Source organism: Canariomyces notabilis, assembly GCF_033297395.1.
Source record: "Canariomyces notabilis strain CBS 508.74 unplaced genomic scaffold N656scaffold_5, whole genome shotgun sequence".
Taxonomy (NCBI): Eukaryota; Fungi; Ascomycota; class Sordariomycetes; order Sordariales; family Chaetomiaceae; genus Canariomyces; species Canariomyces notabilis.
In genome coordinates this window covers 535,999-549,053 of record NW_027041827.1, presented here as the reverse complement: position 1 = coordinate 549,053, position 13,055 = coordinate 535,999, and the positions used below count along the sequence as shown (strand labels likewise).

The 13,055-nt window shown below is 54.0% G+C and overlaps 2 protein-coding genes across 2 annotated transcripts; both read left to right on the top strand.

The window, feature by feature from the left end:
- The first annotated feature begins 2,612 nt into the window (after positions 1 to 2,612).
- N656DRAFT_538516 (uncharacterized protein) lies at positions 2,613 to 4,929 on the top strand. Its single transcript, XM_064809993.1, has 3 exons — positions 2,613 to 3,137; positions 3,190 to 3,395; positions 3,451 to 4,929. The coding sequence occupies exons 1-3, from the start codon at positions 2,767 to 2,769 to the stop codon at positions 4,707 to 4,709; spliced, it is 1,836 nt and encodes a 611-aa protein (XP_064672194.1). The 5' UTR covers positions 2,613 to 2,766; the 3' UTR covers positions 4,710 to 4,929.
- Positions 4,930 to 7,952: 3,023 nt separating this feature from the next.
- N656DRAFT_835548 (phospholipid-translocating P-type ATPase) lies at positions 7,953 to 12,752 on the top strand (the record flags this gene model as incomplete). The annotated part of the gene is made up of 3 exons (XM_064818750.1): positions 7,953 to 11,897; positions 11,937 to 12,105; positions 12,145 to 12,752. The coding sequence occupies 3 exons, from the start codon at positions 7,953 to 7,955 to the stop codon at positions 12,459 to 12,461; spliced, it is 4,431 nt and encodes a 1,476-aa protein (XP_064672193.1). The 3' UTR covers positions 12,462 to 12,752.
- Between the last annotated feature and the right edge of the window lie 303 nt (positions 12,753 to 13,055).

Sequence of the window (13,055 nt, the reverse complement as noted above, 5' to 3'; positions counted from 1 at the left end):
AGTTGACAGCGGATCATCAATTCTGTATAGCGATTTGTATGGGGGCTCGATGGTCGACTGTCCCTGGATTTTGTCCTGTCCCTGGATTTTGTAGCCAACTGTCTTGACAGTAGCCCCTTAATGCAAGAAGCTCGGGCCAACGGGTATAACGTTAGCTGAGAATGGAAGGCGAGCACTCTTCCCAAGTCGACTCACGTACGCGGTACATAGATGTATAGTGCTGAGTAAGCGAGAAGATCGATGAAACGGCGAATTCGGAGTTTTATTAGATTCTGGATTGCAGGCTTTCTTGGGTTGATGGACAAGACGACAATCGAAGCCAACGGAGTCGGTCGCCTGGCCGAGGAAAATGTTCGGCACCATCGCCTGCATCAAGGAACAGGATTGCAAAAGGTGAACGAGGAGAAACACACCGGGCCGCCGCACCTGCTCAGCCTAACTGAAAGGTTGGATCCATTTGTGAAAGGATTTGGGCCAATTCCTGCCGGAGCGTGGTGCTTCGTGCCCCTCCTCGAGCCCTCCTTCAATCTTCACAGTGAAGTTCAGATGGTGTGGGGTCGGCCCCATCCCTCGCTCGTTCCTGGTTGACTTTCAGGGGCAAAGTGGGGCGCATGCGCTAGCGCTAGCTTTTTCAGGGGACGGATGTGGTGTGACAGTGCGTCCAATACTGTCGGAACGGTCGATAACTTGAACTTCCATTGAAGTTCAAGTTTGAGGCCATCACCAGGGCTGAGTTGAGGATAAGGCGAGCATGAAACTCAGAAGATACGATTCACTAATGCAATCGATAAAGCTTCCAGGTTGTCAGGCTGGCAGTCTTTGCTAAAAGGACAGCGAACCTTCAACAGCACATATACAACGGATGCTGCCAGCTACAGGACATGCTACTAAAGGTATTACAGTACTCCGTAGTATCTGACTGTGAGACGGCTTACTGCAGAAAAAGCTCCAAAGCAACCCGAACCGTCCCGCAGGAACACCAACACAGCAAGCCACCAACTCGCACGAGATGTAATACCTAACCATTCCCTATTTCAGGGTGTTGCTCAACGTTGAGGGTATTATTGTACAGTACATAAATTAGCTTCATACACCACTTGAAGAGCACACAAGGGGGCAGTAAGATGGGAGAATCACAGCGGTTGCGCGGGCGGGAAGAACCACATCTAGTATCGGGATCAGTCACTATCAAGGCTCACTGGCCTGATAACATCAAGCCATGCTCATCTGATCACCACCAGACTCTGTCACAAGAGCATTACATACTCAGGGGCAGGTGTGTTGGGTCACGGGGAATGCCGTGCCCCTATTCTAGAGGATTATACCGTACGCTATTGTAGTCAGCGCAGTGCTAGGTACAGAACTTGTCCATTCAATATTCAAGCAGCATGGCTGAAATCCTGTTAGTTATGAAAAGCACATACCCAAGGTACTCTGACATAAGGGCAGGAGCAGCCGAGAACAACTATGTACCGCGGGCAGTGTCTTCAGCGTCTCATGGTTTCCACTGATCGTCTGACAGGCTCTGTTTCGAGCATGACTGAGTCTCTACGGCAATACAGAAGAAACGTGTACACGGGCTTGTGTTTGTTCTTGTTTGACCAATGCAATCCTCTATGTGCAACTTTGATTCGAGAACGACTTGAAGGCTGTCGGGTTTCTTGATTCGATGTGATACCATCCCTAGGTAAGGTACTTACTTACCTACGGTAGGCATATCTAGAAGGTCCGAGCAAGCCGCAGGCCTGTCGCCCTTACATAGGCCCCTTACCCCCAACACCGGGTACACTACGTCCCACGTAACGTATATGCGCACTGGACAGGCAGCTGCCAAAAGCCGCCGCAACTTCCGGGCTGCAACACACAGCAATATATATGCTAGTGGACGGAGAAATCCATGAGAGCGAGAATCTCCCTGTTGGATGTATGTATGAGGAGAAGTACCTTAGGTAAAATACGCTCAGTACCTTCAGTAACTTACTGTACAGTACGTGTACGAACCGCAAGGGCCGCACTGTGTGGCTGCAAGGCAACGATTACCATTCGCTGGCGCCACTGTTGCGATGCAGCCGGCTTTCGCGAGAGGCGCTTGCCAGGCAGGATCCGCCGGGACCCGCCCAGTGTGTGAGGCGCCCAACCTGGAACCAAGTCCGCTGTTCCTGGCTTTTCCGCTTGCACTGCTTTTCTCCCTTGAACCCCCCCATGTCCCCGTTGCCCTTTTCCCCCAGTCTCTCTTTTCGTCCACCTCGATCGCCTCACACTTCGACCGCCCTACCCTTTCTCTTTCCCTCTCCCCACTTCTGCTTTCGCTTTTTCTCACCACAGTCACTCCCTTGCAAAATAGCTATTCACTCTCTTCAGACGGAATCCGTTCATTCTTTTCGGGTTCCTCTCACTCTTTTCGCCTGCCGGCCAATTTTGCATCGGTCGCCCCTTCTCAAAGCCAATTCAGGTTAACCAGGGCTTCCAAGCAATTCATCAAACTTCTTGTTCCAGTCACTGGACCAAGACGACACTCCTTTGCAGTTGACGATTTCCATATTTCTTCCGATCATTCGTTACTACGATCAAATTTTCTCCGAACACGGTGTCCCTGTTGGTCCAGAACGGCATCAATAGTGGATTCAGCACACCGCCCAGTCGTACCGGCGATCTCCAGGCCGTTTTGGTTCAAGATATCTCGGGCAGGCTCGGGTAGCGCCATTCTACCGAACTTTTACACTTAGTCGGTCTGCTTAGGCGGCGAGCGACGCCACGCGGCTTGAAATGGCGAGCGATGCAATCAAGCAGGAGGAAGGGGTGGCTCCCGCCGGCCCAGCCGGGTCAATTTCTCCGGCGTCCAGCAAGTCTTCTCTGCCCACGCCCAAGTCCGTCACTCCGGGCAAGAGTATAAAGACGTCACAATCCCCCAAGACAGCCTCCAAGGGCTCGAGCTCTGGGTCGCGACGACCGCCGCGCAAGAGCACGCTTACCCAACAGCAGAAGAACCAGAAGAGGCAGCGCGCGACACAGGACCAACTAGCAACTCTCGAGTTGGAATTCAGCAAGAACCCTACGCCCACAGCGACTGTTCGCGACAGGATAGCGGAGGAAATTAATATGACCGAACGGTCTGTTCAGATTTGGTTCCAGAACCGGTGCGCTACCCCGTGACCCGTCCAGGAAGTGTACTCTACTAACAGCACTCAGGCGAGCCAAGATCAAGATGCTTGCCAAGAAAAGCCTTGAAAGCGGTGAAGACATGGACTCGATTCCCGAGTCGATGCGGCAGTATCTGGCAATGCAGGCCATGGAATCTGGCAAGAATATCCCAGGCTTCTTTGGCCGCACTGGCCTCATGCCCTATGGCCATCAAGGAATGATGGGCGGCGAGCAGGCAGGGCCGGCCAAAGTCTGTGAGTTGTCCATGATGGTCACCATCTAGCTCAATTTTCGACTAATCCTCATAAGTGATTCACCACCTGAACTGCCGATCGCTCACCATCGGGAGGTGGATGCGGGTTGGCCAGAACGCGATGGACCTAATCATCTTCTACTCCCCCGACAAGTGCACCATGACCTACTACATCAACAACGATCAGGCCGGGTACAAGATTGAGTACCCGTTTTCATATATCAAAAACATCTACCTCAATAACGCCGAAGGTGATCACATGGGAGGAATCACGATCGAACTCTTGCACCCTCCGAACTTCTTCATGGACTCGTCGACTACCGCGACCTTCATCCAGGTCCGCGATTTTACCGAGGATCTCCAGGCTTCCACAGTACTCACACATCACCTTGGTGGAAACCCCAAGGTGCTCAGTGGTCAGCTGGCCAAGCTAATCAGCCTCGAAGCTTTCATCCACCGTCATAGTGCCTCCCCTCCGATGCTCGACCAGTTTCACCCAATGTCCATGTCTGCTCCGGTTTCACCCATCCCGCGGCCGTCATCGCAGCCGAATTTTGCGCAGCCGCATGTGGGCATGTATCAGGAGTCGCAATGGGGCATCACGGCGCATCAGACCATGATGATGCGGGGACCTGGACACAAGAGACAGCGCAGCCGTAGTGTGCCCGGCCCAATTGACTTCCAGACCATGCAGTTGCTGCAACAGCCGCCGAGTTTCCATATTACCCAGCCCGAAAACATGCCCCCGGCGCACAATCCCCACATCTTCAGCCCAGTCCCTCAGCAGCCTAACCTTTTGGGTCCTGTGGGACCGAACCTGCGCATCGACACGCGGGCTTCTTTCGGCTCTTTGGACATGCGATCTTACCCGCTCTCTGCGACGACGGCGCCTTCTCCGTCTGAGTTCTCGAGCCCTAACTTTTTCGCATCGCAGGCACCGGAGAATAACGGCATTCCCGCAGCCAGCTTCACTCCATACAGCGGGACTTTCTCTCCGCTAGTCAATCCTGCGAACCTGGGCGTGCCTCCTTCTATTTCACCCCTCTCCTTTAACCACCCAGATCCGGCCATCGTGGGGGAATCACCGCCAATGTCGGTACCTCCTATTGGCGAAGGGTCAGCTATCTCGGACGATGGAACGAGCTTGAACGACATGTACCCAGCGAATAAGCATACCATGTCGCTACCTCTCCACCCACATTCGCCGTTCACGGAGCCGCACCAGGCTGACATGGAGCTCAATCAGTTCATGGATCTCAAAAACTTTGAGGGTGACCATGCCTCCCTATCGCCAGAGAGCGTGCAAGCCCAATGAGCAGGGAGGTCTGGAAGCTCCCCATTTCCCTTGCCTTCGGCGTCCGCCTTGGGCGGTGCCTAGTGTCTCCTCTGATCAGCCATACATGGTCAATGGCTTGCAAGATACCCGTCGAGATCCTGTTTCCGATTTCTCTGTTGCTGGCGTTTGGAGGTCTTTGCATTGTATATATCCGGGTTCCAGCGGCTGTCGTTCCCCATACTGTTTGCTCAAAACACTACGACAGATTCAGCCCGTTTTCGATCTCCTTTCCCAAACATCCCTGAAAACCGGGTTCTTCTCGGATCTCACCATCCAGCTATGAATATCTGGTGATATCCAGCCCAAATGCTCATCTCGCGCACAGACCCGGATTTCGTTTACTCATCCCTCATCTTTGGGTTTTCGCTGTGCTGTGTTCTCTTTGCGTGCGGATTTCGCCATTGTCCCGCCAAGGACATTACAAGGCTCGGGGCCGTATGTTTTCATAATACCTATTCTCTAGTTTCCATCTGCTCTTCCCGATCGCAGCAGAGGCTGGGGATTCTTCAGGAAGAGTGGATGTTCGTTGCCTGCTAGAGGGAGGATGGAAAGGGGAGGCCCAGGAGGCTATTCTGGTATTGCGTTCTAATATCTGCTTTGGAGTTTGGGCTTTTTGTTGTTGTGTAGCAAGATGGTCGCTGGAATTCGGTGTTGATCGGCTCGAATTTTGTCTGAGGACCGTTCCAACAGCAAGGGGTGGTTCTACCAGTGTGGTCGTGGACATTGTCTACGTACCGAACCAAGGGAGGCTCTAGCCGACAGCCGACAGCGGGGCAATAATGCCTCGACTATGTTAGCCATCGAGTGTGCTGGGGTATCAAGGGTGTATGCGAATGGAGTCGCCGTTTCTTGTGGGTGCCGTCGCTGTGAGGTGTGGGTTTAACGACATGATGGCAGGATCCTAATTGAACGAACAATACCACTGAAAACAAGCTGTAACATGCTGTGTGGATTGTCTTGTGTTTGTTGGGCGTCGTTCGACCCCATTACGGATACACTACGGTGTGCATCCCAGCCCGAACAGCATAGGGCTGAGATGAGCCGATGCGATTTACTCACCATCCAACGACCGACGTCGTAGAACGAAGCCATCCACAACAGAGGTCGGGTCGTCGATGTAACACAGTGCAAAGACCTAAACTACTAGGTAGAGGACTCCCGAGTCGTTCAAGGTGATGGCCGACTCTGAGCTCTGATCAGCCGACGCCGAGGGAGATTGCACAGTCGCATCCCGGGTCATAACCGCCGGGCTGCGGCAGATACTGGGCTGAAGATGGATTCTGTGTAGACTCTAGCTTGAGTTTACAACCTGATCCAAGATGCATAGGTATTTATACAGTAAGTTAGAGGTAGCTTAACCTATCTCACTCAGGTATGTAGGTATGCAGGAGTGCTCAGCCTATCCGTAGAGAGATTATAAGTTTATAACCTTGCCAACTCATTGGTTACATCCCGAAGAGAAGAGGAGGTTGGTTCACAATGGAGAAGCAAGATCCTGCATCTACGGAGGTAATGTAGTGTACCATTCTCGATTGCATAATCTGTTCCCGTCTGCTGTGGTTGCCCTGAACTGCCTTGTAAAGTAACGTTCGTAGATGGTATTGTGCAGCGCGGATAGATGAGATGGTTTGTGGTCATACGTAATACCTGCATATGCTGATCTGACGTTTGAATCAGTACCCTTAGGCTTTAGGTACATACAGTACACGGCATGCTCTCAAGGATCTGGCATTGTTTCCATGCCCCCTTGCTTCGACTTCTATTTTCAGATTATTCCGTAAGCCTGGAGCTGTGGGATTCGTAATATGTATTAGTGACCAAGCCACGGTAGCTCCCCGCCCTTGACGGTCCTTGTCAGTGGATCGCTCGTATAGTTACAGAGTTGACATTGCACAGCAAATTATTCGAAAGACTCTGTTGACTTTGGATGTGTGTAAACACACCGCAAGGACAGCTTTTTCGGGGAATGGCCTACATATGTCGATATAAGGTGCTACCGGTTGGATCAATGGTTGACGAACGTTACCACAGATATTTGCCTAATTCGGGTTTCCTCACGCCAAGCGGTCTAGGCCAAGCTTTTTACCCCTCGCTATGGCCGCTTCCCCACAACTTCACGATGGAAAGCACTCAGAGCAGGCCAGCCTTGCCCGCCCTGGGGTGGTAGATCCCCATGGAAATTACACGTGTACAAGTATTACCCGAAGTGGCCAACGCCCATGGAGTTTCCAGCTGGGCTGCGAATGGTCGATGGTGCTAGTGCCAGGAGATAATGTCTCGTCCCGCTTCAGCTTCCCGCTCATTCACTCCCTTTTATATTTTCTCCATTTTCTCCTGTATCCATCCCTGAACGTTGCATATGTGAATAAGCCACAGCCCCCGCCGATCAGACAAAGAATCACGCATCCCAGATATCGGCAGGGGCCTGGATCTGTAGTGGATGTACTGTGTATGCACACGACACACCACACTACGCGCAAGCAAGTCGGGGCTGAGGGCCGACTGGTTGCGCGACGCCTTCACGGCAGCTTGGCAGAAGACTCGACGACTCGCCTCGGATCCAAGCGAAACACAGCCACAACCGAGTCGCCGCCTGGGTGGTACGAGGATAATGATAGGTCGCGAAGCCCAAGCCAAGGTTCCATCTACACCCCACACCATCCTTCGTTGAAGCGTCCAGATGCAGAAGAGGCCGGTCTGGGGAGTTTCGTTTCAACCTCTTCCTTTGCGTGCCACTGTCCTTCATTCCTCACTCGGACAGTTTGACCAGAGAATGCCAGGCGACAACTTGATCAGTGTCTCGCAACCCACCATCGCCGTCTGGGCCTGCGTGTACCAAGCTCGTTGAACGAGATGGCAGAGAGAAGCCGCCGAAGCACCGCAGGGGGGATACCGGACCAGCTCGAACACATTGAGTTGCAGCAGCAGGGCTCGCCTTCTTCAGATACTCGTCCGACCGAAGAGAGCGACCGAGTACCTGATCCCTCGAGGCAGCATACAGCACCGCCGACCAGCAGTTACGCAACAGATGGGCACGAAATTAGCAGGGCCCGACGTGCTCGGCCACCTCCGCCCGAGCTGCAGGTCAGAACCGATCTTGACGCAATTGAATCACATCTCCCGGTGCCCTCGTCAAGCCCAGGACGACGACACGGCAAGTCGGTCCGCTTAGGCTCGAAGACCCGTCCTTTGGACGAGCCCCAGCACGGCTACAAGGCCTCCATGGCTTCAGCCAAAGACAACGACGCAACCCTCACATACTGCCGGAAATGGGTTTCGCAACAGAGGATACGTCAGAGAAGGTGGACCAGCAAGTCATGGGCGAGGGCGCAGGCCATCGCTGAGATGGTGTATAAGCGCTACATCTTGGAGGGCCTGCTGAGACAGAAGCCGATCCCGCCGAGCAAGGACGGCAGGCATATTCCCCTGAAACCAGGCTTGGCCAGAAGGAAGCCTCTCGTCGATGAACGGACCGGCCGCGCTTACGTGCCGAATTTCATCCGATCCAGCAGGTATACGCTCTGGGATTTTCTACCAAAGCAGCTATTTTTTCAGTTCAGCAAGCTAGCCAACTTTTATTTCTTGGTTATCGGTATCCTGCAGATGATACCAGGTCTGAGTACCACTGGCACTTATACGACCATTGGCCCCCTGATCGCGTTTGTGGCGCTTAGCATGGCAAAGGAGGGCTACGATGACTACCGTCGGTACAGGCTCGACAAGCTGGAGAACAGGAGTTCCGCATGGGTGCTGGATCCGGAAGCAACGGTGAAAAATCAGCCAAGGAGGGAGCGGGCTAAGTCTCACGGCTTGTTTGGGAAGGAAAAGCAGGCGGTCGGGGGCGATCCGCAGCTAGCCGACCTTGAAGCAGTGCGCAGTGGACTAGGGGAGCCAGCACGGTGGGCGAGGGTTGAGTGGCAGGATGTCAGAGTTGGCGACATCATTCAGCTGCAGCGAGACGAGAACGTTCCGGCCGATATCGTTCTGCTCCACGCCACTGGTCCCAATAATATCGCGTACATTGAGACGATGGCGTTGGATGGCGAGACGAATTTAAAAAGCAAACAGGCTTGCCCTTTGTTAGCCAAACATTGCTCGACGATAGCAGGTATCGAGGCGTGCGATGCCGAGATTGTTTCCGAAGACCCAAATATCGATCTCTACAACTTCGAGGGCCGAGTCACCGTACGCGGCAAGACCATGCCTTTAACGCTGAATGAGGTGGTCTACCGCGGCTCCACGCTACGGAACACGGCCGAAGCCATCGGCCTGGTCATCAACAGCGGAGAGGAATGCAAGATACGAATGAATGCCAACAAGAACGTACGCGCCAAGGCCCCCGAGATGCAATACGCCGTCAACCGCATAGTAATTCTCCTTGTCTTCTTCGTGATTGCACTTAGCGTTGGTTGCACTGGTGGTTATATCATATGGCGTGGTGATTATGAGTCCCGCGCGTGGTACCTCAATCGTGGGAGCGTCTCGTTAGGCCACATCTTTATTGCTTTTGTCATTGCCTATAATACCCTCATTCCCCTTTCGCTCTATGTCAGCCTTGAAATTGTCAAGCTCGGGCAGCTCTACCTACTCAATGACCTCGAAATGTACGACCCCGTTACCGACACGCCCATGGTTGCAAATACTTCGACGATCCTGGAGAATCTCGGCCAAGTCGGTTATGTCTTTTCTGACAAGACGGGCACTCTGACCGAGAACATAATGAAGTTCCGGAGGATGAGCGTTGCCGGGACCGCATGGCTCCATGATATGGATCTGCAGAATGAAATGGGAAAGAGGGCGACGCATGGAAACCAGAAGCGACAGATGGAGAAGGGCTTCTGGAGCTCTCCTTCGAAGGTCTCGAAGCGTCTTGCTGACCCTGAGGTGATGGAGGAACCCCTAGTTGAAGGATATCGTTCAGGGATCGCATATCCAGCGGTCACGAGTCCTGCTCCTCGATGGAACTCGCCCGCCCATCTCACTCACAACCAGCTAGAGCTCAAGACGGATGATCTTCTTCGCTACATTAGCAGTCGGCCTGACTCGCCTTTCTCCCGCAAGGTTCGACAATTTATCCTCTGCTTAGCGCTTTGTCATACATGCCTTCCTGAGACAAAAGAGGGTGGTGAAATCAGTTTTCAGGCGGCTTCACCCGATGAGCTTGCTCTGGTCGAGGCTGCCAAGGACTTGGGTTTCTTACTTGTCGATCGAGCAGCTCAGTCTATGACTCTGCAGATACGCACTGCAACTGGGACCACGACCACCGAGACCTACGAGATCCTGGATGTCATCGAGTTCAGCAGCAAGCGCAAGCGCATGTCCATCATTATCCGTATGCCAGATAGGAAATTGTGTATCTTCACAAAGGGTGCTGACAGCGTCATTCTGCCTCGCCTGAGGCAGAAAGAGATTGCTATGCAAACCGTGTCGGCTGTCGAGCGGAGGGCAAGCATGCGCCGGAGTGCCGAACAGGAGAAGGCTCTCCTTCGGCGAAGTCTTCAAAGCCCGACGCGGGACAGTATGAACCTGATGCGCTCGCCTTCCACGCTCGATCGGAGGAATAGCTGGCGGAGGTCATCCACGATCCCCAGCGCAGTAGAAACCTGGCTATCTCGCCGGGAGACGGGCGGGTTCGAAGACGAATCGACAGGCGACGGCGCTTATTCAGGGCCACGTCGGTCCTTTGGAGCAACTCGCTCCCTAGAACTCGCACGCCTTGCCGACCCCCTAGACAGCCTGGTGGACGAAGCATTGATCCTGAACGAAGCTGCTGTTTTTGAACGCTGCTTCGAGCAGGTCGACAATTTTGCCACCGAAGGCCTCCGCACACTCATCTTCGCCTACCGCTTTCTAGACGAGCAAGACTACCAAAATTGGAAAGCCATTTACCACGAAGCCACCACAAGCTTGGTTAAGCGACAGGAGCGCATCGAAGAAGCTGCAGAGCTCATCGAACGCGATTTTGACCTTGCAGGCGCAACAGCCATTGAGGACAAGCTGCAGCAAGGGGTGCCAGAGACCATTGACAAGCTCCGTCGTGCCAACATCAAGGTATGGATGCTTACAGGAGATAAGCGCGAAACAGCCATCAATATTGCGCACTCGGCAAGGATCTGCAAGCCCTTTTCCGAAGTCTACATTCTAGACGTGACCCAGGGCGACCTGCAGGAGCGTCTCTTCTCGACGCTCACAGAGGTCGGACGCGGCATGGTCCCTCACTCAGTTGCCGTCATCGACGGGCACACTCTTTCAGTGGTAGAAGATAACGAAGCTCTCAGACAGCTCTTCTTTGACCTGGCTGCGAGAGTTGACTCAGTTATCTGCTGCCGCGCGTCCCCGTCGCAAAAGGCCAACCTCGTGAGGTGCATCCGGCGGCAGGCACCAAAGGCCGTCACGCTCGCCATCGGCGACGGTGCGAACGACATCGCCATGATCCAGGCATCGCACGTCGGCATCGGCATCTCGGGCAGAGAAGGCCTCCAGGCCGCCCGCATATCCGACTACTCGATCGCGCAGTTCCGGTTCCTCCAGCGCTTGCTCTTCGTCCACGGTCGGTGGAACTACATCCGCAGCGGGAAATACATCCTGGGCACCTTCTGGAAAGAGGTTGTCTTTTACCTCATCCAGGCCCACTACCAGCGCTACAACGGGTATACAGGCACGTCCATCTTTGAGTCGGCCAGCTTGACCGTCTTCAACAGCATCTTCACCTCGCTGCCCGTGATTATCCCGGGCATCTTTGAGCGGGACCTCTCGGCCGCGACGCTCATGGCCGTGCCGGAACTGTACACGTTCGGCCAGCGCAACAAGGGCTTCAACTTTGTCCAGTACCTCGGCTGGATGGCCGTGGCCGTGGCCGAGTCGGCCATCATCTACTACTCGGTCCACTACATCTACGCCACTGCCTCTCATTTCCCCGTCGAGACGGACCTGTTTGCTGTCGGCCAGCTGGCCTACTCGTGCGCCGTCGTCCTCATCAACCTCAAGCTCATGTTCCTCGAGGTCCGTGATCGCACCATCATCATGCTTGGCGCCATGGCCGTCTCGCTGGCTGCCTGGTTCCTGTGGAACGTCGTGCTCTCGGCCGTCTACTCGCGCAGTCCCGGTCCCTATGTCGTCCGCGACGCCTTCCTCTACGGCTTTGGGCGCGAGGGCATGTGGTGGCTGGTTAATTTCGTTGTGGTTTCTGCCACCGTGGTGTTCGAGCTGGGGGTCACGGCCGTGCGGAAGAGTCTGTGGCCGACGGACACAGACCTGATGCAGGAGATGGAGAGTATGAAGGGGGTTATGGAGGTATTGAGGGACCATGCGGTTGCTAGCGGTGGGGAGACAGGTGGTGGTGGAGCGGTTGGAGAGTGTGGTGGCGTTGGTAACGGTGACGGGGGTGGAGTCGGTGTGAGCAAGGGCATGGTAGGCGATGCCGCGTCCGTCAAGACTGCTACGACCATGTCGGCGTCCGCCGCGACGGCAGCTTCGCCCACCCAGTGGGAGGGATGCCATCCTCACCGACATCATCATCATCATCATCATCATCAATACCGCCCGTCCTATCATGGCCATGGGAATGGGCATGGGCAGAGCGCTGGCGGTGTCAGTAGTAACGGGCCCGGACGCCTGACTGGAGAGTTTGTGAGGCCACAGTTCACGCCGCCTCCGGAAGAGCGGGAGAATCCGATGGAGAGAATCGAGACGGGGATTGGAAGTGAGAAGGAAGAGAGGGACAGGCGGTGAGTTGGAAGTGTGTCGTTTGTCTACGTACATCTGTCGAGTCCAGGACTCGATGGGACATGGCGTGTTGTCTTCTTGACTTGAGTGGAAGAGCTTTAGCATGACATTTCATGTATTAGTACGCCAATCTTCTTGATACCCGCGGTTTGCTTTCCTTTCCTGGTATTGGGAGCAAGGAAAATCGGTTGGGTGGATGGTTCGGGAAGCACAGCGTTGGCGTTTGGTATAACTTGAAGGTAGCATTAGCATATGGTGTTTTGAATTTGGATTTTGAACCTTTTTTTTTTTTTTTTTCTTTTTTGGATTGCCAGTTGTCTCGACAGACGGGAACGCGCCAGGATCCAGAAACGGTTGCTGCTGCAAGTATGTGCTTGAGACGGCGTTCAGGGACGCAACACCGCCATATACACTCTCTGGTTTAACGGCAGCATTGTCGAGTCAGTACCAGTTTTTGTTGTCCATCTTGAAACTGCTTGATGAATGCTGTGGTTGCTCCGGTATAAGGCGACTTGTTGGTATCCTAGTGGCGTTGGGATCGAGCCCATACTGTTGGGTGAAGAAAAAATGATGGGGATCGCAGGTACGTAAGTGTGTTTC

Excerpts from the sequence above, each read along its gene's own strand:
- N656DRAFT_538516 (XM_064809993.1), top strand. The coding sequence starts at position 2,767 with ATGGCGAGCGATGCAATCAAGCAGGAGGAAGGGGTGGCTCCCGCCGGC. Across the intron at positions 3,138-3,189 it reads CAGATTTGGTTCCAGAACCG|GCGAGCCAAGATCAAGATGC; the intron begins GTGCGCTACCCC and ends AACAGCACTCAG. Across the intron at positions 3,396-3,450 it reads GGCAGGGCCGGCCAAAGTCT|TGATTCACCACCTGAACTGC; the intron begins GTGAGTTGTCCA and ends AATCCTCATAAG.